At 50.7% G+C, this 26,345-nt stretch overlaps 1 protein-coding gene across 15 annotated transcripts in view; it reads left to right on the plus strand.

Annotated features, from left to right (window-relative positions):
• Positions 1-25,283, plus strand: part of EHMT1 (euchromatic histone lysine methyltransferase 1) — a 121,832-nt gene extending 96,549 nt beyond the window's left edge. For 14 of the 15 annotated variants that reach the window (XM_041474938.1, XM_041474949.1, XM_041474948.1 and 11 more), the window contains 12 exons: positions 754-876; positions 3,045-3,146; positions 3,845-3,949; positions 6,739-6,893; positions 7,611-7,778; positions 8,127-8,271; positions 9,171-9,248; positions 10,524-10,639; positions 12,820-12,906; positions 20,284-20,362; positions 22,480-22,655; positions 23,419-25,283. In XM_041474938.1, the coding sequence (XP_041330872.1) occupies positions 754-876; positions 3,045-3,146; positions 3,845-3,949; positions 6,739-6,893; positions 7,611-7,778; positions 8,127-8,271; positions 9,171-9,248; positions 10,524-10,639; positions 12,820-12,906; positions 20,284-20,362; positions 22,480-22,655; positions 23,419-23,602 (1,518 nt within the window). In that variant the 3' untranslated portion in view covers positions 23,603-25,283. Of the gene's footprint in view, positions 1-753; positions 877-3,044; positions 3,147-3,844; positions 3,950-6,738; positions 6,894-7,610; positions 7,779-8,126; positions 8,272-9,170; positions 9,249-10,523; positions 10,640-12,819; positions 12,907-17,821; positions 18,241-20,283; positions 20,363-22,479; positions 22,656-23,418 lie in introns of those variants that run through there. The other variant, XM_041474953.1, reaches the window with a different exon arrangement.
• The last annotated feature ends 1,062 nt before the right edge of the window (positions 25,284-26,345 follow it).

Raw genomic sequence — 26,345 nt, forward strand, 5'->3', positions numbered from 1 at the left:
TCTGTGGGAGGCACCTGAAAACAGCTCCTTGTGCCAGATGAACCTGAGTCAGCTGCTGTGAACAGGTCTGAGCCTCACACACACCCCTGCCAAGAGCTGTGTGTCTGAGACCTCTTGGATTTAAGTTTTGGGTGGTTCCTGAGCTCAGCCCAAGGGCTAAAGCAGGCAGGATAACCTGACAGAGCCATGGTTTGGAAAGGAGTGAGGTGTTGGTTGGAGGCACTCTGGTTTGAGCTGAACAGATGCTCAGAGACCTCTGTGGAAGTGCCATTGACTTCCACAGGAATATTTAGCCAATCCCCAGGGTATTTTTTACAGCTCCTGCCATCAGCAGGTTGTTCCTACTGCTTGTGACATTGAGAAGAGCTGCTTGTTGCAGGCTAAATGATAGACCAGGGAAAACAAAGCTGTTGGAAAAAGGAGGAGGCTGACTTTTCCAAATTGTTACACAAACAGTATCTAGAAAGTAGGAGTACAAAATCTGGTAATAACAGGAGTTATTTAATACCAGCTGTTGGCTTCCTTACAGTTCCTTCCTGGCTGGGGAAGGCAGGAGAGGGGGCAGGCAGTGTGTGCTGTTTCCAGAGCAGGTGGACTTGCAGTGCCTTCTTTCCTCATTCTAGTCCTTCTTTTTTATTCTTTTTTTCCCTGCTTAATATGGCTAAATATCAGGAGAAAATCTTGTAATTAAATCTCTACTCCCACATCCTTCCTCTGCTAATTGTCCTTGTCCTTGCCCTGGCCTCCCAACAGGCTGGTGCTAACATTGACACCTGCTCTGAGGACCAGAGGACCCCGCTGATGGAGGCAGCAGAAAACAACCACCTGGAAACTGTGAAATACCTGATCAAGGCTGGAGCACTAGTAGATCCCAAGGTAGTAGTTTAATCCTTCCCTTTTTCTCCTGAGGAAGCCTCTGTCCAACATTTCTTCCTTGAAGTTTTGGGAGGAAGTGCCCAGGCTGAAGAGAAATGGACTGGTTTGTCTTGGAGTGGAGGCTGGAGGTGTCATAATCTCATTTTTCTGCTGGCCATGAGCTCTTTGGGAGAAGTGTTGCCACTTGTCCCTTTAGTTTGTGGCACCAAATGTCAAGGGGATTTGATTTCATAGGTTTTAGTGTCACAAATCCATCACAGTGGAACTGGATTTTGGAGTTCCCTTCTCTGTAGGCTCTACTAATGAGAGTTTTGGGGTGATGTTTTAAAATAGCTGGTAATTAGGTGCTTGCCAAGCCAGGAAAAATGACAGAGGAAGCTTTCCTTTCCAAAGGACTGATGTGTGGATTCTTGCAGTCATGCTGCAGTGGCAAAATTGAACCCCATCTTTAAACTCTACCCCTTAATTTAAACCAAAACAATAAAATGCAGCTGTCTCTTTGCCTTTAGCATGCTCTGGTTGCTTTGCAATCTTGGAAAATACACAGACCATTTATTAGTCCCATAAATCAGATGCTGTTTGGAGCACAGGAACCCTCCCCATGCAAACTTATTGTCACAACCTGCTGCTCTTGGCTGGGTTTGGGAAGGAGCTGGCAGCACTGCACAAGGTATCAGGTGCTGCCCAATCCAGGTCCTAAATGGATCCTTGGGGGGCTGGTTCTGAGCTGGGAAGGGGGAAAAGAGGACAGGCACGTGTGGGTTCGTGCTGGCCACTGTCCCAAGTGTCTTGGAGCAGCCCAGACATCTCTCACTTGATTTGTTCCTGTGGAAAAGAGGGGAGTTTGTGTTTCTGAAGGTCAAGGGAAGGAGATAAATTCTGAGCTTGCAAAAGCAAATTAGAAGCCTCAGATCACATTGAGGTCTAGGCTAGTTGATGATGTTAATTAGTTTCTAGCAGCAGCTCAGGTCTCTGAAAGCAGCAGCTTTGGTTTGGAAGCAGCTGCAGCCCCTACCTGGGGCAGGTGTGTGCAGAGCCCTGGGAGTGCAGGGCAGGGAGCTGGGTGGGGGCTCCCCAGCCCCCAGTGAAGCTGTTGGTCCTCTTACCAGCATGGAGAAGCCCCACTCAAAACCTGAAGAAACTCTACAATAAAACCTGCCTGCTCTCCCAGGGCTGGGGAGCTGCACTTGGTTCTTGCCCATCCAAGGAGAAAGCTATGGAATTATTCAGCTGGAGCAGGCACATGTGGGGGTGTAGAAACTCTTTCTGTGTCCCAAGGAGCCCTCATGGTGCAATCCCTGTCCTGAGATGTCCCCTCCTTCTCAGAGAGTTGCTCCCTCAGTCTGCATCACATCAGCTCCATCCCAAAGCTCTCACCTCCAGCATTGCTCCCAGGGATTTAGCTGGAAGGAGTCATTTGGTTTTTTCAGTCTTTCATTTCCTCCTCCTGATTTCCTGCTCTCTGGGCCTTGCTCTGTGCTAAGCTCTTGGGATATCAATGCCTGATAAAAGTCAGGCTGCTGCCAGAGATCTTTGGTGGGAGGGTGAGAGCATCTCCATCATGACTCACAGCCTGTCCATCTCCTCCAGGCCTTGCATTCCCAGCTCCCAGAGGCATTTTTCCTTTCAGCCTTGGGGGTTGTTTTTTATCTCCTGTCTGTGCAGATGGCTGTGGGCTGGCTGGGGACCTGGTCTCTCTGGAGAGAGACACCACAGCCCTGGACCTGCTGCCAGGTGCTGGGATAAGGCATTGGGCTAACAAAACCCAGCAAAAAAAAAAAAAAAAAAAGGAGAAACGGAGCATTTCAACTTGAGACAAAGTGATTTTTCTGATGTAAAGTGCAAACTTTCCCTGTGTAAGAGATTTTTTGCTTCCCTTTGGCTCTCCAGCAAATGGAGAGGAGTGGGAAAGGAGCTGTTGGAGAAGGGGAGCATCACTGCCAAGGTTTGGGGCTGGTGCCTTCCCCAGGCTTTGCAAGGCCCTTTCCTTCTCTGCAGGGTGGCACCTCTTTGGTGTAAAGCTCCCAAGCTCTGCTCAGTGCTGGCCCTGCTCCTGCTCTCTGCCCTCTTGGCAGTGGGATGGAGACTTTTGGAGTTCTCTGCTCCGTCTGGGAACTCCTCTGCTGTTCCTGAGCATTGCTGAGGGTCTGTTCTGTGGTTGTGTGCAGGATGCTGAGGGCTCCACGTGTCTGCACTTGGCAGCCAAGAAGGGGCACTATGACGTGGTGCAGTACCTGCTCTCCAACGGGAAGATGGATGTCAACTGCCAGGTGAGGCCTGCCCCGGGCCAGGAGCTGCTTGCCCAGGTCAGGGACCCCCTCAGCACTTGACAGTACAGACCTGCTACTGGGGGACACCTCCAGATCACCACAGGGTGACAATTCTGTGCCCCTCCCATCTGCCAGGGAGGGTGATCCCTCACTGACCTCAGGGAAACTCCCCTTGATTTGCAGTTTGTCCTGTGCTTTGAATTTTCTGTGGATCCTGTTGCTGCAGGGTGTCTCTGAGCTTTTCCTAGTGGGGGGATCATGGACAGTGGTGTGGGATGGGCTGAGCCTGGCACTTGTCACTGTGGGATTTTCCATTGCCCTGGGGGTTTATCCATTGCTGTGGGGTAATTAGGTAGGGGTAGGGACAGAGGTAATTAACCTGTGACAAGGGCAGGTTCCCCAGGCTTCTCAGGGAATTTCTGTAAGATCTCTTACACACCCTGGGTGTTCCTTGTGCCTTTTGGACAGTCAGTGTACCTAAACAAGCTGGAGGTGCAGTGCCAGCTGCTGAGCTGGAATAAACTCCAGCAGGCTCAGGTGTGCTGCTCCCAGCCACGCCGGGCTCTGCAGGACCTGAGGGACCTGCAGCACTGCAGACAGGCAGAAGGGGAATCAGGAGACAGGCAGGGGGAGGACAGGGGTGTGGGGGCCAGCAGGAGGCTGTGTGTGCTGTGTGTCACCCTGCTGTCCCTGCCCAGGATGATGGTGGCTGGACGCCGATGATCTGGGCCACGGAGTACAAACACATCGAGCTGGTGAAGCTGCTGCTGGCCAAGGGCTCGGACATCAACATCCGTGACAACGTAAGGCTCCCCTGGAACCTCCTGCAGAAATTGCAGTCTCTTTCCAAACCCCAGACACGCCCCAGGTGACAGATTTTGGGCTCAGTGCCTTGCCACAGTGTGAGTGAGAAGTGTCTGGTGAGAGAGTTTTCCTGTGTTCTGGGCAGAAGTTTGGCAGCTTGTGGGATGTGCTGTCCCTCCAGCTGCTCTGTCACAGCCTGTAAGGATGCTGTGGGGAACCCTCAGCTCTCAGCCTTGCTGGTTCCCATCCCAGTGTGCTGCCACTGGACACTGCAGATGCCCTTTAGTCCAGACTTACCAGCTCAAGTTTGTCCCAGGCCAGTGACTCTGGGTGTGGGCTGGGGGCACCCTGTGTGCCTTCGGAGGGGAATGAGCTTGTACTTGTGTTTCTGGATGGGCTGGGCACTCTGCCAGCAGCTGTCAAAGCCTGGCTGTTCTGGGCATCGCTGGCACAAAGCTCGGATGTGTCCAGAGCTGGAGCTGCCCTTCACCTCCCTAAATCCTGCTCCATGGGATGCACTCAATGCTTGAGTCCCTGGGAGCTCCATGGGACCCCCAGCTCTGCCTTTGTGGCGGTGCCAGCTGCTTTCCCAGGGATTTACAGGGAAATAGAGAAGATACAAAGAGATACTGTCTGCCTTTTCTCAGCCTTCTTCAGGGGAGTCATTGTATCAGCCCTGCTCCTCTGTTTTCCTTATACTATGTTTCTCATTCTTTTCTTGGAGTCTCTAAGGTTGTTGAAGTGTGATGTCTCACTCCATTCCTGGAAGTGTCCAGGGCCAGGATGGACAAGTTTTGGAGCCACCTGGGAATAGTGGAAGGTGTCCCTGTCCATGGCAGGGGGTGGCACTGGATGAGCTTTGAGGTCTCTTCCAAACCAAACCCCTCTGTGTTTCTGTGATTGTGTGGTTTAACCCCAGCCAGTCACCAAGCCCCTCACAGCCCCTTGCTCATTCCCCTGCCAGTGGGGAGAGACTCGGAAGGTAAAAGATAGGAAAAGACTTGTGGGTTGAGATGCAGTTTAATGGAAAAGCTAAAGGCACACACACAAGCAAAACAAAACAGGGAATTCATTCCCTGCTTCCCATGGTTGGGCAGGTGTTCAGCACCTGCAGGAGAGCCCCACCCATGGAACAGTAACCTGGGAAGACAAAAACCATCACTCCAAACATCCCCCTTCCTCCTTCTTTCCCCACTTTATATTCTGAGCTCATGTCAGATGGTCTGGAATATCCCTTTGGTCAGGGTTACCTGTCCTGCTGTGTCCTCCCAGCTTCCCTTGTCCCCCAGTCTCCTCCCCAGTGAGGCAGCACACTCTGTGTCAGCCCTGCTCAGCAGGTGACATCTCTGTGTCCCCACCCCTGTGTTCAGCACAACCCCACACCAGCCACTGGGAGAAACATTAACTCTATCCCAGCCAAACACAGCACACTTCAATAGTTCCCAGTTCCCAGGCAGGTCTGGATCCAATCCTGTTCCTAAAAACAAAAGTCAAGGTGAGAGGGGGCTTTTTGGGCAGTTACATCTGCTTGCTGACTCTGAACAAAACAGACTCTTTGGTCTGTCACAGCTTCAAGATCACACATTAATGATGAACATCAAATCAACTCACTCAACAATTTACTTGAAAGAAAACCATGCTCTTAACAGCTGTGTGTGTGACACATCTATCCTGGACCTGCAGCTGGGGTGTCCTGCTGGATGTGGTTAAGGACAAATGTCACTCATGCTGGGAAACATCCTGCTTGGAGAGAAATGCTTTGATTGTGGTGGTGCTGCTTTTTAGGCAGCAGCAATGCCAGGCAGAGCACCAGTCCAGGGGACTGTGACCTGTCTGAGCTGCAGCATGTGGGTGCAACCCACAGGATGGATGTTTTCTGTAGATTGTGTGGGGTTTTTCTAGATGATACTGTAAAGGGAAGCAGGAGCTGGGTAGGAAAGTGTCTCCCTCTTCCTGATGTGTGGCAATAGCTCCCTATTTAAGGCAGGACCTTAAGTTACATGGTAACAGCTCAAACACTCCAGCAGCAGCTTTGTTTTTGCTTTAAAAAGAAGAAAAAAAGAGAAATAGCTGGGTGATCATTACTATCATTTCACTGTTGTCATCGATGTCTTTAGAGCCTGTCATGGGGAAGGGATCGACGTGTGCTGCAAATTGCAGTGTAACAGAAAACAGGATCATCCCTTAAAATATCTCCATCAGAAAGATGAGTGTTCAGCTATTTCCAGTGCTGCTAGTGAGAGATGAGTACATACAGTATTTAAGAGATGCCTGGAGTCAGATTGATTGCTTACCCCATGGCTCCTGGTTCTCTTTTTGGCACCTTCACGTACCGTATGTGCTCTTTTTCTCCTTAATTTCATGCTGTGCTCTTTTTCTCCTTAATTTTGCAGCCCTGGGAGGCACAGTAGCTTTCCTGTCTGTTGGGGCTGGGGTAACTCAGCATCCAGCCTTTTCCAGCATGTTTGTTCATGTCTGTCACTTCTTTCCTGGATTGATCTAGATTGGTTTGTGGCTCAGAGACTGACGAGCTGTCTCTGTGTGTGTGGGGAAGGTGATGGATTGCCTTGTGTGCAGCCTCCCCATCCTTGGTGTGCAGAGGTGGATGGAGTGAGAGCTCCCTGTTTGACTGCTCTGAGGTTTCCCTGTCCACCCTGGCATTCCCAGCCAGCCAGAGCAGGGTGGGGATGGCAGCCACACGCTGAACGCTGCGGGTGCAGAGCTGAGGAAGGAACCCCCAAAGCCACGGGGTTTTAAACAACCTCCTCTCTGTTCTCTTTCCCTCCAGGAGGAAAACATTTGTTTGCACTGGGCTGCTTTTTCTGGCTGTGTTGACATAGCTGAGATCCTGCTGGCAGCAAAGTGTGACCTGCACGCCGTGAACATCCACGGGGACTCGCCCCTGCACATCGCAGCGCGAGAGAACCGCTACGAGTGTGTGGTGTAAGTGCACTGCTCACCCCTCCCTGCCCCCCTGGCTGCTGCCTGGCAGGCTCAGGAGAGCCTCTGAAATGCCTTTGGTCTTTACACACAGCCCAGGATTGGGATGGAGGCTTTGTTTTTCTCCTGGGATGGGTGGTGTGAGTACCAGCTGCTGCCAGAGCTGCTCAGAAAATGTGGCGTGTTTTGGAGTCTGAGGGGCTGTGCTCAGCCTGGGCTTCCCAGCAGGAAGGTGTCAGGCTTCCTTGATTAAAGCTTTTTTTCCCCCACTACTAGCATGGTTAAAAGGTGCCCTGTTACCTTTGTTCCTTTGCTTCATCCCTGCTCTGAATAAAGCCATCATGTTCTCACCAAAAGCTGGTGAGTATAAACAAGGGCCAAGTCCACCACCAGTTTCCTGTGGGGCTCTTCCATTTCCAGCCTACTCTTCCCACTCCATATCTTTCCCTGCCAGAGAGAGTTTCAAGCCTGTCTGAAGTTAGGCTGGTACCAGCAAGGTACTTGAAGCAAGGCATGGTTTGCCCAGAGCTCTCATGGGTGCTCAGAGCTTCTGTCAGAAGGATTCACTGAACCATGCTTAATAAAGAAAACTCAGGTGATTATTCACTACTACAGATTCTTCCTCGTCGCTTAAGGGCTGGCTGGAGGATGTGATTCAGCTTGTTTTCCCCTTGCCTGGTTTCTCCTGGGGAATCCTTATCCTTCCTTGCTGTTTTGCAGTCTCTTTCTTTCCCGTGGCTCGGATGTCACTTTAAAGAACAAGGAGGGTGAGACCCCGCTCCAGTGCTCCAGCCTTAACTCTCAGGTCTGGGTGGCCCTACAGATGAACAAGACTCTCAAAGAATCATCTTCTGAGAAGCCTGCCCAGATAGAGAAAGTGGTGAGCAGGTGAGAATAGGGCTGGCTTTGCTTGTGGGTCATGAAATTGAGCCCTTGCACAGGGAAGGCTGGGGGCCTGGTTTAAGAAAGAATTGTGTACCTTAAACTGGTGTGAAGGTCAATGTGAGCTTAGCAAGAACTAAGCCCATGCTGATTCAGTCCATGGTTTGCAAATTCATCCTCCAAATGGAAATACTCACAAGCACAAAGAGCCATCTGTAAGGCAGGGTGGGAAAACATGAGCTCTGTTGTAGTCTGAATGGCTTTGAGTGTTCAGTGATTCTGCCCCAGGATGGCATTTGAATGGCCCCTTGTCTGGGGGGCTTTCCTTCTGTGACAATTCTTTCTCCATGGCAGGGACATTGCCCGGGGCTACGAGCGGATCCCCATTCCCTGTGTCAATTCCGTGGACAGTGAGCCCTGTCCCAGCAATTACAAATACGTGTCACAGAACTGTGTCACCTCCCCGATGGACATTGACAGGAACATCACTCATTTACAGGTGAGGGATCCTGCTTTGTTCCTGTTCTGGGCTCTGCAGTGCTCCTCAGAACAGATTAGGCATTCCAGATGGGAATGCTGGGTCCTGATACTGCCATCAAATTCCAGCTAAGGTTGAGTGCCTCACCTGCAGCTCTTGTTGTAGGAGATGGGATTTTGATCCTTCAGTTTTGAGGCTTAAGCTGAGCTCTGTGTTCAGGTGGAGCATTGGCCATCTGGTGCTGGCTGATGTGGCTCCCATTTCTCCTTGTCCTCTCTTCTGAGGCTGCAGAGTCAGGGATTTATTGGGAGACCTTCCCCATGCTGCCTTCCCGTGGACTGCAGCAGCCAGGCCGAGGTCTTGGCTGTGACACTGCAGTCCTGGAAGGGCTGGGTGGGAAAGCAGAGATGGGGAGGTTCAGGGTGAGGGTGAGACCTCACTGGGCACAGCTCTGAGGTGGCTGAAGTGACCTTCCCAGGCCCAGTCCCTGTTGTGCAGCAGCCTGGTGGCAGGGCTGTGCTGGCTTGGGGAAGCAGGCAGCTGGAGTGGGAAGCAGCAGAGGGACTGAGACAGCACAGCTGCATCATCTCCCAGCTCTGGTCCCTCCTTGGAGCTCTCCTTGTCCTCAGGTGTGGAGAACAGCACACAGGACATGGGGGAGGGTTACAACAGGGGAACATCCTCTCCTGAGCAGTGAGGCTGGCTCAGAATGAGATCCTTCCTTGCAAGGCAGAGTCCTTTGGTGCTCAGTGCACACAGAAATAAACAGTGGAGTAGAACTGCCACTGAATGGTGAAGCTGGTGATCCCTCTGGCTGAGCAGCTGCAGCAAGAGGAGGACATGTGGTTTCCTGACCCAGCCACCAGTTGCAGTCTCAGTTGTGTGAGTGGTGTGGAATTAACCCTTTGCTTCTCTTGCAGTATTGTGTCTGTATAGACGACTGCTCCTCCAGTAACTGCATGTGTGGCCAGCTCAGCATGCGCTGCTGGTACGACAAGGTGAGGACACACAGCCCCCTCCTGGCTCACACCAGGGCCTGGGAGCTGAATTATGCCTAATTCAGTTCCTTGCACAACTCAAAGCCAGGTTGGACAGGGCTTGGAGCAACCGTGGTCTAGCGGGAGATGTCCATGCCCACAGAAGGGGTTGGGATGAGCTGATCTTTAAGGCCCCTTCCACCCCAAACCATTCCCTGCTTCTGTAATTCCAGCTCCTTTCTTCTTGACTTAAAATGCCTGAAGTTATAGTCTCAACTCTGAGAAGTGATAATCCAAACTGCCTGCTCAGGGCAGCTTTTCTTGTGTTATTTATTTGTGTTCCTCTCATGCCAACTGAGCCATTAATTATACCCATGTGATAGGGAGCATTTAATAACCCAAGCATGAAATCAGCTTCCATTTCAGAGCAACGTGGAAAGTGCCATAAGATGTAAACAAAGGGAGGGGAGTAGAAAGAGAATTTTTGAAATCTGCTTTTATTTACTGTGATTCTTCTGGATGAAGGCAGAGTAAAGATGTTTTCACTGCCACATTGCCAGAAGTCAGGTTTGTTTTGGGTAAATGCTTCAACCCTCCAGGGAGGTTTTGAGATTCATCTTTGGGCAGGTGCTACAAAGATCAGTTTTGTGAATCTCTGCAGGTTTCTCCCAGGGGGAGTGTTGGCATCTTTCTTGGCTTTGTAGCCATTTTATTTACACATTAATAGGTGATTACACCTCTCAAGCCTTAAAAGCCATATTTGTTAAATATGATAAATTACATTCATCACTTCCTTAATCCTGTATGTTAGTAAATAATTGAATTGTAGGTTTTTTTGGGAGTGTTATTTGGGAATGTAGTGTGATTCACAGAACCTGGGTGTACTGGCCTTGGACTGTGCAACTTCAGGCTTTATTCCAGAGGCAGACTAAGCATCCACTCTCCCCTCCAGCACAGCAAATGGCAGTAATGATGGTGATGCACACCAGTTTTCTGCACAGCACTGGGAGGTTTTTTTCTAATGCTGTGTAGGGTGATGGCAAGCAGCAAAAATCTAAATTCCCTGTCTGTTTGTCATTCCCCTGTTTGTGGGTGACAGTGGTGACTGTGCTGCTGTCAGGGTAGAGCAAAAGCACTGCAGAACCTGAGCTCTGACACTGGCTTTGGGGAGGTTGGGGCACAACTTCACCATGGGGTTCTCTGGCCTGTTTTTGCCCTGGGGGGCATTTTTGCCTGTGGTTTTAGGGGTCCCAGGAGCAGACAAGTAACGCAGTCTGGGGTGGTTCTCTCCTCCAGGATGGCCGACTCCTGCCTGAGTTCAACATGGCTGAGCCCCCTTTGATCTTCGAGTGCAACCACGCGTGCTCGTGCTGGAGAACCTGCAGGAACCGGGTGGTGCAGAACGGCCTCAGGTGAGCAGGAGGGCAAACACAGCTGCTCTGGGCAGGACCAACCCCAAACCCATGAGCCTTGTGGCTCTCAGCTCACCCATAATCCCACAAAACCCAGCATGGAAGCTGGGGCTGGTGGGATGGAAGTGAGATCCTGCATGCTGCCAGTGGGAATGGAGCAGCAGTGGGTTGATGAGCTCAATTTACATCTCAGTTAATATTTGCACCCTGCTCTTGGCAACATCAGGTGGGAACTGCGGTGTTCTTTCATCAGCTGACCATAAAACATACAAATGGCTTGTGGGTTTGCCTGCACAGCCCAAGTTTGGTGTCTCAGGGGGAGAGCTGAGAAGGATGTGACAGCAAGAGAGCTGCAGAGTCTGAATTCAGATCTTGTAAGCCAGCAGTCTAGATTAGAAATACAGGCCAGCATGCCCAGACTTGGCTGCTTAAAATTTACAAGTTCTTGGCATGATTCCCCCTGAATTGGATACCTGAATGCCTGTTGGCCTCGCTGCTCCAGGTTAGACCGCCGGGAGTTTGGTGCCTGGCTAAAAATGTCAATGTTTTGGTTTGGACCTCTGCTATGGAGGAGTTTGCCACTGCACTAAGTTCAAAGGGATCCTACTGTAAAAAAAAAAAAAGACCTTTTAGAATTTCTTTGTAGTGCTGACAACACTCTTTTTGCAAGCTTTGTAGTTTCAATGACATTTTGCACTGTTAAAAATAAGCAAGGAAGGAACTCGATGTGTTTCCTCAGAACTTTACCTCTCTCTGGTTTTCCCTGCCAAGCTCCGGTGCCTCCGTGGGTGTTTCTTCAGGAGCTGTACAGCTAGAGCTGTTGCTTTTGCATTTTTTGCCTTTCTGAAGTGTTTTTTCTGAAAAATGGGAAGGGTTGGGAACCCAACAAGCCAGGGAGAGCAGCTCTGCTGGGAAGGAGGGTCAGGTGCTGGGCAGAGATCACAATCCCTGGGGAAGCAGTGGGAAAGCTCCTGCCTTGGGGCTGCAGCTGACACAGGGTGCTGCTGCTCCGTTTTCAGTGCTTCCTTTATCAGACTGGCTCCAAATTAGCTCTGCCTGGCAGAGCACACGTATCCAGCTGGCAGCCTGGCCCAGCTCAGCTGGCAGGCTCAGCTCGGAGCCACTGCCGCCAGTGCCGGCTCCAGAGCAGAGCCCAGATCTGAGCTGGGCTCTGCTCTGCTCTGATGGGCAAGCCAAAAGCTGGGGGACCTTCCCCAAGCCCAAACCCAGTGTTAGACTCTGCTTCTCTGAGAGCAGTCACTCCCCTGAGGTCATGGCTTGTCCTGGTGAAGCTGTGGGCAAACAGGATGAAGTTCACATCCTTGGTTTGAGCTGACAGTGCAGGAGGGAGTGGGTGGGGGGAAGAGAAGTACTGGGAAAAGCAACAGGGTGAAGTTAAGGTGAGCATCAGATTTCACTTAATTCCGATAACAGTGTTGCTGAGAGTGGGTTTTGGTTCCCTCAGGGATAGAGCAAGCTTTTCCTAGCCCTGGAGACTGTTCATCCTGCACTTAACTCGGGTTCTGGCTGAGCAGGAGGCAGAATGACTTACAGGATTGTTTCTCTGCTTATAAACCCCATCAGTAAAATTCCACAGAGTAGCTATTACACCAAGAAGTCTCAAGTTGCAGCTTTTCTTTCTTGTCTTTCATCCAGGCAGCTGGATATGATGGAATTGCTGAATGCCCTGGCTTTGGCAGAGGGCAGAGGGGTCAGAGCACTTAGCTCAAGGTGTTCTTTGGGAGATCCCTGCCTTCCCCCTCAGCACCACTCCACTGCTGTAAATTCCCTTCCACCTTCCCTGCTTCCCCCAGGGCTGTGTGGAGGGGAAGGAAATGCTGCTGGTGGGGTTCTGATATGCTCTCTAAATCATCATCACAGCATTCAGCCCTGTCCCCTCTTCCCCAGCCCCTTGGTGTGCACCTGGGCAGGCAGAAGGGGCTGACTGACACCTGTCCCTTGTCCCTGGGCTGTTTCCATGCCAGCATCTGCCCACAGCTGGGAGCTGTGGGAGTGAAGCATCCCTGCAGGGTGAGAACGGGAGGGTGAATATTAAAATCCTCTGGGAGTGTGTGCTGCTGGAAGGTGCTGGCTTTTTGCTCATATCTCCATGAGAATTCATCCTTTCCATGGAGTGCTGCCATCAGTGTGGCTTCATTTCCTCCTTTCCTCTTTTCCAGGACTCGGTTGCAGCTTTACAGGACACAAAAGATGGGCTGGGGAGTGCGGACGATGCAGGACATTCCTCTGGGAACCTTCGTGTGCGAGTAAGTTGTGCAGCTTACACCAGCCCAGCAACCCAGCACTGCCCAAATCCAGCACTGAGTTGTGCAGCTTTCACCAGCCCAGCAACCCCAGCACTTCCCAAATCCAGGAGTAAGTTGTTCAGCTTCCATGAGCCCAGCAACCCCAGCACTTCCCCAGGGCACACATGGTTTGCTCCCCTTCAAGGAGAGGTTTTCATGCACATCAAGCTGGCATTGAGCCCAGCTGCCTGCCCTCAGCCAGAGGTTTCCTGACTCCAATTCTTGCTCTATCTGTCCTTCTTCTCCTAGTGTGGAGCTTTCTCTACTTCCCTCTGTCTTGCTGGGATTTGTGCTCACTCTTCCCCCTTTGAAACACAGATTATGGTGGAAAAACACATTTGGGTTGTGCTGCAAAATGTGCTCAACTCCCATGTTTGCCACAGATATGCAGGCCAGGGCAGTGGGGAACAACTTTCTCTGCTTCAATCCTCACTTCTCCAGAGGTTTTCCAGTGTTGCAGCTCTGGCTTTAGTCTGATTAAGCAAAACAAGGAAGCACTTGGGGTTAAGCACATGTTTTGGCCCTGACTCAATAAAGTACTTAGGCACAGAAATGTTCAGATTTATGTCAAGTGGAAAACCTGTCATCAGACCCCACAGCTTGAGGCTTTAAAGTGATATATGTACTTTTTAAAATAGTTTGGAAAGTGTTTCCTTCATTGCAATACTACAGTGACTGAGGATCTTCTAAATAAGGCTGGACTTGTGTCCATCGTGGAAATAGGTGCTGGTGGTTTTTAGAACTAGTTATTGATGTGTTATGGAATTGGGTGGGTGGTTGAGGAAGATTATTGCAGTATTTAAAAGAAAAACTAAAGGAAAAGATAATTCTGCAGTGAGTTGACCAAGTATTTCTTCTGTGTCAGGAGCTGCCAGCTGCTAAAATATTTTTTAGAGATAAAGCCAAAAGCTGCTGTTTGTGGGAGTGTCTCAGGCCTGTCCTTGTGCAGGGCTGTCCATAAGGACCAAAGTCCCAGGGTTGTGGTGCAGTGCCCAGGAACAGGCCAGGCCAGAGTAAACTGCTCCCAAGGGAAAACGGCAGAGACTTCACCAAACCCTGCTGGAATGGCAGCACACGGGAGGAGCAGGCAGCCAGGGACAGCCCAGGGCAGCTGTGAGGAACACAGACATTGCAGAGCACGTGGGGCTGATGGGGTGCAGATCCCACAGCCTGACTGCCCCCACCCATGCCAGGAGCTGCTGGCACTGTTGCTCTGCTGGGTACTATCTTCATTAGCTAAATGAGCTGCTTACTAAACAGCTGAGCTAATTAGTGTCATGCCCATGCACATTCCTCCTCTGTCACACACTCATTTCCTCACTCCCCTCAGCTCCATGAGTCCTTCCTGTGATTCTCTACCAGCGTCCCATAGACCTGCTTCCTGCTTTTCCCCCTCTCTGGAAAGCAGCCCCAGTTCTGGCAGTGCTCAGGGCTGCCAGGACACAGCAGATCCCAGGATCAGCTCCTCTGGAAGAGCATTTTGTGTTAAACATCTGGATTAGAGCCCTGGGTGGGCAGTTGCTCTGTCCAGTGGTTATTGCTCTGCTTTGGAAGGATGACTGTATGGGTGTGACCTTTATCCTGGAACTCTTCACAGGCACCAGGAGAGGCTGAGGGAGCTGGGAAGGGGCTCAGCCTGGAGAAAAGGAGGCTCAGGGGGGGCCTTGTGGCTCTGCACAGCTCCTGACAGGAGGGGACAGCCAGGGGGTCGGGCTGTGCTCCCAGGGAATCAGTGAAAGGACAAGGAAGAATGGCCTCAAGTTGCACCAGGGGAGCTTCAGATCAGAGCTATGAAGATGGCTTTTTGCTGAAGGAGTGGTCAGGCATTGGAATGAGTCACCCAGGGAGGTGTTGGAGTCAGCAGCTCTGGAAGTGTTCATCTGGATGTGGCAGCTGGGGACGTGGTTTGGGGTGATGGTGCTGGGTTCATGACTGAACTCAATGGTCCTGAAGGTCTCTCCCAACCCTGGTGATTCTGTCAGTCTGTGACTGACTCCTGTCCCTTCTGCACAGCCCTGGAAGCAGCAGCTTGGCAAGGGTGATGCCTCAAGGTTTAGCTTTTCTATTTTTCAGATTCTGTGCTGCTTCAGTGTGTGGGTCTGGGCTTCATATTATGGGATGGTGAGCTCTGCACAGAGCAGGGAGACAAAACAATTCCTGCTCTAGCTGGGGACCAAGGACAAATGATCCAAATCTCAGGCCCAAGAGCACAAACAATGTGGGCTGGAGAGAGAAAAACAGGCAGGATGGGACTGCATGGGCTAAAGCTGGAATTGGACACTGAACTGCAATCTGCACACGGAGCAGAGCTGATCCCAGGGAGAGACCCCGGGAGCGCTCGTGCATTTTGGGACCATTTTGGTTCATCTTGGGTGCAGCCCTGGCTGGGCTCTTGTGCTGCCCAAGGTGGATCCATGGAGGCCTTTTAATCAATCCCTGCTTTATTCTTTAGCTCCATCTAGTCTCTGCTCTAGGGCAGCCTGCACAAGGCATCAAGGGGAGATGTGGGGGTGTCACCCTCCTGTCCCACAGGGCTCTCATGGAGCCTTCAGGCTCTGCAGCCCCTCAGGGCTGTGCTCATGGGCAGGTTTCTGCCTGGACTCTGGTGCTGTTCAGAAGCTGCTGTTGCTCACCCTTGCTGCTGCTGCTGCTGCTGTGGGTTGGGTTGAATCTGTTCTGTTCATGCTTGGTTGGTAGGTGGTGGAGCTGCTCCTTCTGTAAACAGCACAGCTGCTGCTGACTTCTGTTGGAGAGGCTGGGAGTTAGTGGGATGCAGAAACCAGAGGATCTGGTCTGTTCCTTTTGCATCCATTTATGGGTTTGAATATTTGCTTTCTGTTCCAGTAGTGCTTTAGGAAGGTACCAGCTGCATCAAGCCAGGTGTTTCAGCCACGCCTTCAGGCAGAGAAGCCCCAGGCCTCCTGTCTCTCAGATCCTGTGGAAAACACTGGAGCCTGTGCTAGGGACTGCTCATGGCTCTTGGTTTTTGCATGGAGTCCCCTCTGATCACAGAATCATTAAGGTTGGAAAAGACCTCCAAGATCATCTGTTGCAAGCTCACTCCAGTCCAGGCTGTTTGAGCAGTGATGAGTGGCCCTGAGAAGCTCTGGGATGGAGTTATTTGCCATCAGTGTTCTGAACATCCTGCTGGGGAGAGAGACACTGCTTTGACCACAGGAGTTCTTAAATGAAGGGGTTCCTGCTGGTTTTTGGGAGGAACATGCACCCCTTGCACATCCTTCTCTAACTTTGGGCCTGGAAAATCAGGGACCTGTTAATATCTTTGAACAGCCTTGGAAAGGAAATGATTTACAGGAATAGGCTTTAAAGGAGCATTAAACCAACGATTTTTAATTTGGTTGTGGTATTTTATTTCATGGAATTATAAACCTGCAGTGGCTGTCCCTGGGCACAGGGCCTCTCTGAGCAGAATTGCTCAGCTGTTCTCAGCTGCTGCTGCCTGCTGGGCCTTTCCACAGCAATTTCTCTCCCTCTCTGGCCACCTTTCTATCCTTCAGGCCTCCAAGGAGTGGGTGATTTCCAGTAGTGGAGCAGTGAGGGCAAACAGGAGGCTCCCAGTTGGGAACTACAGCCAAAAATCCCTGGTCACAGAGTGCAGGGATCCTCTCCAGGTTCATGTTTCCTGGCTTTCCTCCTCCCCAGCCTGGGAGTTAAGTGCTGCCTTGAGCCCTGGGGGATTGGAGGCAGTTGTTTAACACTTGGAATATGCCTGAGGGCTTCAGGAATGCTGTGAGAGCAACTGCTGGCTATGGAAGTTCTGTTGATGCTGCAAAGAATATTTATTCATGTGGTGAATCCTTTCCTTGAAATAATCACTGTTTCATTGCAGGCTGGGAACACTTACATACCAAAATCACAGAAACACAGACTGGGGTGGGTTGGGAGGGTCCTTAAATTCCATCTCTGCCATGGGCAGGGTCACCTTCCACTGTTCCAGACTGCTCCCAACCCTGGCCTTGGACACTTGAAAAGCTGCTGTGCTGCTGCTTCTTCCTCACATCCTCTCTCAGTCCCTCCACTCTGTGTCTCCTGCTTTGACTGAAGCAGCTCAGGGCAGGAAGTGTTGAACCTTGACAGTCCAGGACTGTTTAAAATGGAGAGGTGGGAGCACCAGTGCTGTGGGGACTCCTGCAACAAGGGGGTTTGCATCAAACTCTGATCTCTCTGGCTGTGTGGTCCTCAGCAAGCCCAGGCCAAGCAGCACCTGCCTCATTCTCCTTGGAGAACCTGCCTGTCACCTGCCTGTCACCTGGTTTTACAACAGGGTGGCTGTAGCTGGGACCACAGCTCACATTTGTCCTGGTTCAGGAGGGATTTAGAAGGGATCCAGGGATCCTACCAGGTTAGGTTAGGCTTAAGACTTCTAAACCAAAACTTTGGAAGTTGTGTAGCCTGTAATTGCTAAAAATATCCTGGGAAATACATGAGGGGCAGACAGAAATGTTTTGTTTTGGGGTGTGAGCAGCATGAGCACTGCAGTGGTTGTGGGACAGCCTGAGTCTGACCAGGAACTCCAGGAGACTTGGATTCATGTGTTGATCTTGGCTAACAGAGAGATTTGCAAAAGGAAACCTAGTCCTCAGGAAAAAATACATTGATTTTTAATATTAAAGTGGTTTTAATGTCATTAATGTAATTTTAATATTATTTAAGTGTTGCTCTAAAGAGGTGGAGTTTGGAGCCAGATTTTCCCTGCTGGAAGTTAACAGAGCTCAGTTTGGTGCCTTGGAACTGGCCAGCACTGTGGCTGTGGCTGCCCATCTGTGGCTGGGCTGCTGTTTGGGTGTTTCTGTCTCCCCAAAAAGAGGTGTTTGAACCTGTGGTCTCTCATTCCTGCCTGTCCCTGTGCCCACAGGTACGTTGGGGAGCTGATCTCTGACTCCGAGGCCGACGTCCGTGAGGAGGACTCCTACCTCTTCGACCTAGACAACAAGGTACTGTGTCTGCAGGGTCCAACCACACAAACCCCAGGTCCTGTCTCCTCAAAAGAGCCCAGAGAATGATTGTCTCCATCTTGATGTGCAGTGAAATCCTGCAGAGAGCACAATTGCTGTGCTTTAGTGGAAATCTGGTTGAGGTGAGAGTTTGGGCTGGTTAAAAGTGCAGCAGAACCAACATGTGCTGCCCACGCTACTTTAGAGCAAGATGCTGTTCTGTCAAACCCCTTGGAGCATCCTGAGGTCAGTTGTCCAGGTTTTGGTACTCCCAGCCTGGCACCTGTGTGATTGGCAGCTCTCTGAGTTCTTCATGAAGTGATGGTGAGCTGAAGGATTAAAAAAACCCCACAAACCCTGTTCACTCAGAAAGGATCCATCAGGCACCCTGGCAGGGGCTTGTTCTGCTGTTTGTTCCCTCTGTGAGGGCTCTCAGGGCAGAAATTTTCATTTGCAAAGTACAATCTTAAAGTTTTAAGCAAGGGCATGACTTCAGACTCTCCCTGGGAAAGGAGAAGTGAGAAAAGGTGAGCTGGGGACTCACAGGAGTGGGGAGGCTTCCAAGGAAGGCTGTAAAACACTCTGTGCCTTGTTTCTGTCATCAGCTTGTGACAAAGAAGCTTTGCTTTATTTTTTGTCCTCTTATTTTTTTAAAGCAACACGCATTTCAAGAGCTGAGAAAAGATAAATAATGAGTCTGGTGTGCAAACAGGGGGTCAGACTGTAATTAAGAAGTTGAAAAGGACTTTAGCCTGGTTTATCAGCAAGAGCCCAGCTGGGCCCTGCCCTGCCTCTTGCTTAGCCCTGACTGGCAGCCCTGAGGGAGAACCTCTGTGCTGGCTCCTGGGAATCCTTCAGGGAAGCAGGAAGGGAGACCAAAGTGGAACATCTGGAGAAAAGCAGGCACCAAATCATTGGGGGATGGTTAAAGCTGCCCATCAGGCTGGGCAGAGAAGGGCAGGGCAGAGCCAGCAGGTTTTGTGTTTCCAGAGTGATGGGGCCTTGCAAGGGTGTGAATCCCAGCCCTGGGGGACCTCGAGGTCCTGGTGTGTCTCAGAGGAATGGCTGGAATGGACTTGTGCTGTGGTGGGAGTGGTTGGGCTGTCATCTCTGTTACCTGGGCTGTCATCTCTGTTACCTGGGCTGTCATCTCTGTTGTCTCGGTTTTGGTTTCTGTTGTCCCTGTCCCTTGAGCTGTTGCTCTCAGCCTCCTGTGAGGTGATCCTGGAGTGTCCCAGCTCCTGCTGTGGATGTGGGGGCTGTCATCCTGCCCACCATGGCATTTCTGTGGATGAAATTGAGGGAGTGAAATCACTGATTTAGGAAACCAGAGCTGGTGACACCGTGTGGGCTCCAGGCCTGTTGGGGTGATGCCTCCCCCAGTTCTGGGAATGTTTTCCTGGGCTCCTGCACCCCTGAGTGTGATGTGGCACAGCTCATCCATTAACGACCCGAGGTGCTTGTCCAAAAGGGACTTGGAGCACCACTAATGGATCCTTTTGCTTTTGGCCTCTTTGCAACTGAAATTAGCTCCTGTAATTAAAGCCTCTGCTTTGCACAGTCATTCTCTGCTGGAATAAAAAAGCCCTGAGGGGGGTTCTTTTATTTTCAAGGAAAACAAAGTATTACTGCTCTCTGGGCTCTCTGGAAAGGGAATTTTTGTGTTCTCACTTTCACTCTTATCTGCAAAACCCTGTGTTTTCTCAAGGCTCTGGCTTTGTGTTTCCAAGCTGTCGTGTTCAATTAGAGGACAGAACAGATGCCTGTTCCCCTTTCCAGGGGCTGGTACCTGTAAGGTGCCTGCACTGAACATCAATCCCATTGTGCCAAACCGGTGCTTGGACTGGGAGAACTGGTGTGCCAGGGTGTTAAAAACCAGCTCTTGGGGTGTGCGGGGTCAGAGTGCTGTGCAGTAAACTCTGGTTTCAGGGTGCTGTTGAATATAGAAGTCTGTGTGTGTGTTTTCAGTCCTTTCAAACCCACATGAGTGCCCTGCCCTGGCTGCTCCTGGAGCTGTGTGCAGTATTAGTGCAGAGACCAACACCCTGCTCATTCATTTAAGCCAATAAACCCCAAGCCCAGCGTGCCCTAAAAGGAAACCTAGTCCTCAGGAAAAAATACATTGATTTTTAATATTAAAGTGGTTTTAATGTCATTAATGTAATTTTAATATTATTTAAGTGTTGCTCTAAAGAGGTGGAGTTTGGAGCCAGATTTTCCCTGCTGGAAGTTAACAGAGCTCAGTTTGGTGCCTTGGAACTGGCCAGCACTGTGGCTGTGGCTGCCCATCTGTGGCTGGGCTGCTGTTTGGGTGTTTCTGTCTCCCCAAAAAGAGGTGTTTGAACCTGTGGTCTCTCATTCCTGCCTGTCCCTGTGCCCACAGGTACGTTGGGGAGCTGATCTCTGACTCCGAGGCCGACGTCCGTGAGGAGGACTCCTACCTCTTCGACCTGGACAACAAGGTACTGTGTCTGCAGGGTCCAACCACACAAACCCCAGGTCCTGACTCCTCAAAAGAGCCCAGAGAATGATTGTCTCCATCTTGATGTGCAGTGAAATCCTGCAGAGAGCACAATTGCTGTGCTTTAGTGGAAATCTGGTTGAGGTGAGAGTTTGGGCTGGTTAAAAGTGCAGCAGAACCAACATGTGCTGCCCACGCTACTTTAGAGCAAGATGCTGTTCTGTCAAACCCCTTGGAGCATCCTGAGGTCAGTTGTCCAGGTTTTGGTACTCCCAGCCTGGCACCTGTGTGATTGGCAGCTCTCTGAGTTCTTCATGAAGTGATGGTGAGCTGAAGGATTAAAAAAACCCCACAAACCCTGTTCACTCAGAAAGGATCCATCAGGCACCCTGGCAGGGGCTTGTTCTGCTGTTTGTTCCCTCTGTGAGGGCTCTCAGGGCAGAAATTTTCATTTGCAAAGTACAATCTTAAAGTTTTAAGCAAGGGCATGACTTCAGACTCTCCCTGGGAAAGGAGAAGTGAGAAAAGGTGAGCTGGGGACTCACAGGAGTGGGGAGGCTTCCAAGGAAGGCTGTAAAACACTCTGTGCCTTGTTTCTGTCATCAGCTTGTGACAAAGAAGCTTTGCTTTATTTTTTGTCCTCTTATTTTTTTAAAGCAACACACATTTCAAGAGCTGAGAAAAGATAAATAATGAGTCTGGTGTGCAAACAGGGGGTCAGACTGTAATTAAGAAGTTGAAAAGGACTTTAGCCTGGTTTATCAGCAAGAGCCCAGCTGGGCCCTGCCCTGCCTCTTGCTTAGCCCTGACTGGCAGTCCTGAGGGAGAACCTCTGTGCTGGCTCCTGGGAATCCTTCAGGGAAGCAGGAAGGGAGACCAAAGTGGAACATCTGGAGAAAAGCAGGCACCAAATCATTGGGGGATGGTTAAAGCTGCCCATCAGGCTGGGCAGAGAAGGGCAGGGCAGAGCCAGCAGGTTTTGTGTTTCCAGAGTGATGGGGCCTTGCAAGGGTGTGAATCCCAGCCCTGGGGGACCTCGAGGTCCTGGTGTGTCTCAGAGGAATGGCTGGAATGGACTTGTGCTGTGGTGGGAGTGGTTGGGCTGTCATCTCTGTTACCTGGGCTGTCATCTCTGTTACCTGGGCTGTCATCTCTGTTGTCTCGGTTTTGGTTTCTGTTGTCCCTGTCCCTTGAGCTGTTGCTCTCAGCCTCCTGTGAGGTGATCCTGGAGTATCCCAGCTCCTGCTGTGGATGTGGGGGCTGTCATCCTGCCCACCATGGCATTTCTGTGGATGAAATTGAGGGAGTGAAATCACTGATTTAGGAAACCAGAGCTGGTGACACCGTGTGGGCTCCAGGCCTGTTGGGGTGATGCCTCCCCCAGTTCTGGGAATGTTTTCCTGGGCTCCTGCACCCCTGAGTGTGATGTGGCACAGCTCATCCATTAACGACCCGAGGTGCTTGTCCAAAAGGGACTTGGAGCACCACTAATGGATCCTTTTGCTTTTGGCCTCTTTGCAACTGAAATTAGCTTCTGTAATTAAAGCCTCTGCTTTGCACAGTCATTCTCTGCTGGAATAAAAAAGCCCTGAGGGGGGTTCTTTTATTTTCAAGGAAAACAAAGTATTACTGCTCTCTGGGCTCTCTGGAAAGGGAATTTTTGTGTTCTCACTTTCACTCTTATCTGCAAAACCCTGTGTTTTCTCAAGGCTCTGGCTTTGTGTTTCCAAGCTGTCGTGTTCAATTAGAGGACAGAACAGATGCCTGTTCCCCTTTCCAGGGGCTGGTACCTGTAAGGTGCCTGCACTGAACATCAATCCCATTGTGCCAAATTGGTGCTTGGACTGGGAGAACTGGTGTGCCAGGGTGTTAAAAACCAGCTCTTGGGGTGTGCGGGGTCAGAGTGCTGTGCAGTAAACTCTGGTTTCAGGGTGCTGTTGAATATAGAAGTCTGTGTGTGTGTTTTCAGTCCTTTCAAACCCACATGAGTGCCCTGCCCTGGCTGCTCCTGGAGCTGTGTGCAGTATTAGTGCAGAGACCAACACCCTGCTCATTCATTTAAGCCAATAAACCCCAAGCCCAGCGTGCCCTAATGAGCGCTGCCCCGTTTCTCCCCAGGATGGAGAGGTTTACTGCATCGATGCCCGTTTCTATGGCAACATCAGCCGCTTCATCAACCACCTGTGCGAGCCCAACCTCATCCCGGTGCGGGTGTTCATGTCCCACCAGGACCTGCGCTTCCCCCGCATCGCCTTCTTCAGCACCAGGCACATAGAGGCTGGAGAGGAGATCGGGTACGTGCCACCCCTGCCACTGCCGGGGACACCGCGAGCTCGCCGCTCCCCAGCTGCCTCACTCCACCCCTTTGCTCCAGGGCTTTGTCCCCAGGGTCCTTCGGGATCCCCCTGAAGTTTGCAAAGCTCCAGGACCAACCTGGCTGTGTCCACTCATAGCCCTGAGCCCCCTGCCCTGGGCTGAGCCCAGCGTGGGCAGCAGGGCAGGGGGATTGTGCCCCTGTGCCCTGGGCTCAGGTGAGACCCCACCTGCAGAGCTGCCCCAGCCCTGGCCCAGCACAGGGAGGAGCTGGAGCTGCTGGAGAGATCCAGAGGAGGCCACAAAGCTGCTCCCAGGGCTAGGGCCCTGCTGGGAGTGCTCACCTGCAGAGGAGAAGGCTCCAGGGAGAGCTCAGAGCCCCTTCCAGGGCCTAAAGGGGTCCAGGAATGCTGGAGAGGGACTGGGGACAAGAGATGGAGGGACAGGACACAGGGAACGGCTCCCACTGCCAGAGGGCAGGGATGGATGTGTTAGATAAAGGAAGAAGTCTTCTACAATGAGGAAAGTGAGGCTCTGGCACAGAGTGCCCAGAGCAGCTGTGGCTGCCCCTGGGTCCCTGGAGCTGTCCAAGGCCAGGCTGGACTGGGCTCTAATGCAAGGTGTCCCTGCCCATGGAATAGAACCATCTTTGAGGCTGCTCCAACCCAAACCATCCCGGGGTTCTCTTTAGCTGTGGCAGCCCCAGTGTCTCGCTCACTGACCCCTCCCGTGTCTCTCTTGCAGCTTCGACTACGGGGACAGGTTCTGGGACATCAAAGGCAAATTCTTCAGCTGTCAGTGTGGTTCACCCAAGTGCAAACACTCGAGCTCGGCGCTGGCCCAGCGGCAGGCGAGCACCTCGGCCCAGGACACGCAGGAGAACGGGCTCCCCGACACCAGCTCCACCTCCGCCGCCGGCCCCTTCTGAGACTGACTCCTCCCATCCCCAGACGTTCACATACTGTCGCAATTTCCATTGAAAGAGAAAGAAGAGAGAGAAAAAAAATGACACAAAACCACACGGAAAATTAAAAAAAAAAAAAAAACGAAAAAAAAAAAACCCCGAAAACCCCCGCTCAAGGAAAGGCAAGGCTTTGTGACACTTAGGGCTGTGCCACCGACTGTTACTTGAGGAAGGAGTGAAAGCAAATCCCGCCTCCGTGATGTTGTTCTCCCCTCCCTGCTCCTGGAAAGCTGCTGGGTTTCACAGCTGTGTATGCAGGGGTGGCTCTTGCATTTTTTTTTTTGCCACCCGAGCTGTCCTGGCCTCCCCTCTGAACGTGCTGAGTGTTGTCAGAGGCAGGGAGAGCTGCCCGTCCTCGGAATGTCGCTGTGTCCTGGAGCCCTCCCGCCCACTCACCTCCAGTTCAGCCACAAGAAACTCTGGATACTTGATGGGACTTGTTTCTGGGAGGGAGCTGCTCTGGGTTGGCTTGGCACAGCCCCAGGGCAGGTTGTGCTGGTTGGTTTTTTGTTGGTTTGGTTGGTTTTTTGGTTGATTGGTTGGTTTTTTGTTTTTTTTTTTTTTTTAATATATGAATGAATAATTCCTCCCCCATCTCGCAGGACGTTGTGGTGGGGCCCTACAAATACCCTCAATTCTCTCCAAACCCCACGGCTTTTTTCTCATCTGATGAGAAGAATCCCAGAATCTCTGCAGCCCCTGTGATCCCTGGCTCTCTCCCTGCTGGATTTTCTCCGTTCAGACCAGCTCTGCTCCACACCCTGCTCCTGTCTCAGTGTTGGGTTCCTCCGTGAAGGAATTCCCCTCACCCCATCCCACCAGTGGTTTTAGAGAGAGAAGGCTGAAGAGGATTTTACAAGACACTAATTCCTAAAGAAAACCAGTTTCCCCCCCCTTTTTTTAAAGATAAAGTGAATGATATATATATTATAGAGGACCTGGACTGGCTGGGGTGGACAGACGTGTCACGGTGAGGAGATCCCAGATGCCACCAGCTCGTCTGTTCCCATCCCTTTGCTCCACGCTGGGCACCTTGGATTGATTTTTAAGCCACACGCTATGAGGTTTCAATAAACTGATTTATTTTTTACCATTATTGAAACATTGGGGACAAGCATTAAAAACATGAGAAAAAAAAAAAAAAAAGCTTAAAAAAAAAACCTACAAAAAACAACAAAACCCACAAAAAAACCAAAAAAACCAAAACGACAACAAAAAGAAACCACAAAACAAAACGGTGCTGATTCTGGTGTGATTTTTGCTCACCACGTGAATATAAACTTATCAATTGTATAAAAAGAACAAAGTGATTTTAGTATAAAAATGCAGGAAAAAAACAAAACTTTTTTTAAATTGTTAGTATTGTAGTGTGAATAAATTTGCCATCACCTTTTGTGTGGTGGCTGGGCAGGTCATTATCTTAATTTTTTTTTTTTTTTGCATATATCTTTAAATACTGTAATTAGTGCAGTAACAAGTTTTTGTTTTTTTTTTTTTGTTCATCTCTTCTAGACCATTCATAATGCCATCATGTTTATTATTATTATTTTTTTTCTGTTAATGTTTTTGACAGTTTTAAAGGGGCAGCCTTTTGGCTCTGATCATTTTCTTGTTCTGTTTTCAATGAAATCAATAAAAAAAAGAAAAAAAAGTGCTTTAAAAGGAGTTTGGCTTTTTTTGTCTGCTTTGGGGGAGGGATAGCTCAGGGTGGGGCTGAACTGCTCCTTGGTGGGCTTGAAAATGAAGAAAGCAACAAAAATCCCCCATTCCTGCAAAGAAAAGTAGCCTGAGTGATTGCTTGCTGTTTATTCTGGGGGTTTGGCATTGTTTTTTTTTAATTTTGTCATTAAAAGTTTGGGAGCCTGAATTCTAGTCCTAGATGGGCAGCACTGAAATGTGGGGATCCTGGGATGTCTCCCCACCTCCTGCCAGGGGGGAAATAAAATAAAATTAAATCAAAAATAGCAAGGAAGGAGGTGAGGGGAGAATCTGCCTGGAGCAGTCCCTGGGGATGTTCCCAGCATGGAGCTCGGGGGGGTTGGCTCTGCCAGGGCTGGGTTTGGGGGGGCTGTGGCTGAGCAGAGCCCTCCCTGGCACCAGGGGGAGAACAGCTCTGAGGCACTGCCAGCCAAAATCCATGGGAATATACCTAAAGGGTTAATGTATTCCTAAAGGGTTAAGATATTCCTAAGGGGTTAAGATATTCCTAAGGGGTTAAAATATTCCTAAAGGGTTAAAATATTCCTAAAGGCCCTGCCCGGTGCCAGCCAGCATGGAGGGACATGGAGGGACCTCGTCCCCCTCCCAAACTGGGCAGGTGGTGAGTAAATTGTGGTGTCTGTGCATTGGGTTGGTTGGGTTGGGTTGGTTGGGTGAGAAATGATGGATTTTGCTCCTGGGATTGTGTAAGATTCCCCCCCAGAGCTGTGGGGACATGAAGGCCCCCAGAGGCACCTGGGGACCCTCAAGGACACCCCTGTCCCCTCACAGCTCCAGCCCATTTAACCATGGGTTAGTTACAATAATACGGCTCAATATTGCATAATTAAACATTGTCATTAAAAGAATGTGCTTTAATTGAAGAAGAGAAGTGGAAAACCCCCAGAGAAATCTGATTTCTGGGCCCCATTTCCCCAAAGTCAGCATTTCCCTGAGGCGGGGGTGGGAAGGTTTTGGGGTCACACGAGGGGGGTCCTGGTAGGAGTCA

The sequence above is a fragment of the Pyrgilauda ruficollis genome, unplaced genomic scaffold (assembly GCF_017590135.1).
Source record: "Pyrgilauda ruficollis isolate IOZ18807 unplaced genomic scaffold, ASM1759013v1 scaffold34, whole genome shotgun sequence".
Lineage (NCBI taxonomy): Eukaryota > Metazoa > Chordata > Aves > Passeriformes > Passeridae > Pyrgilauda > Pyrgilauda ruficollis.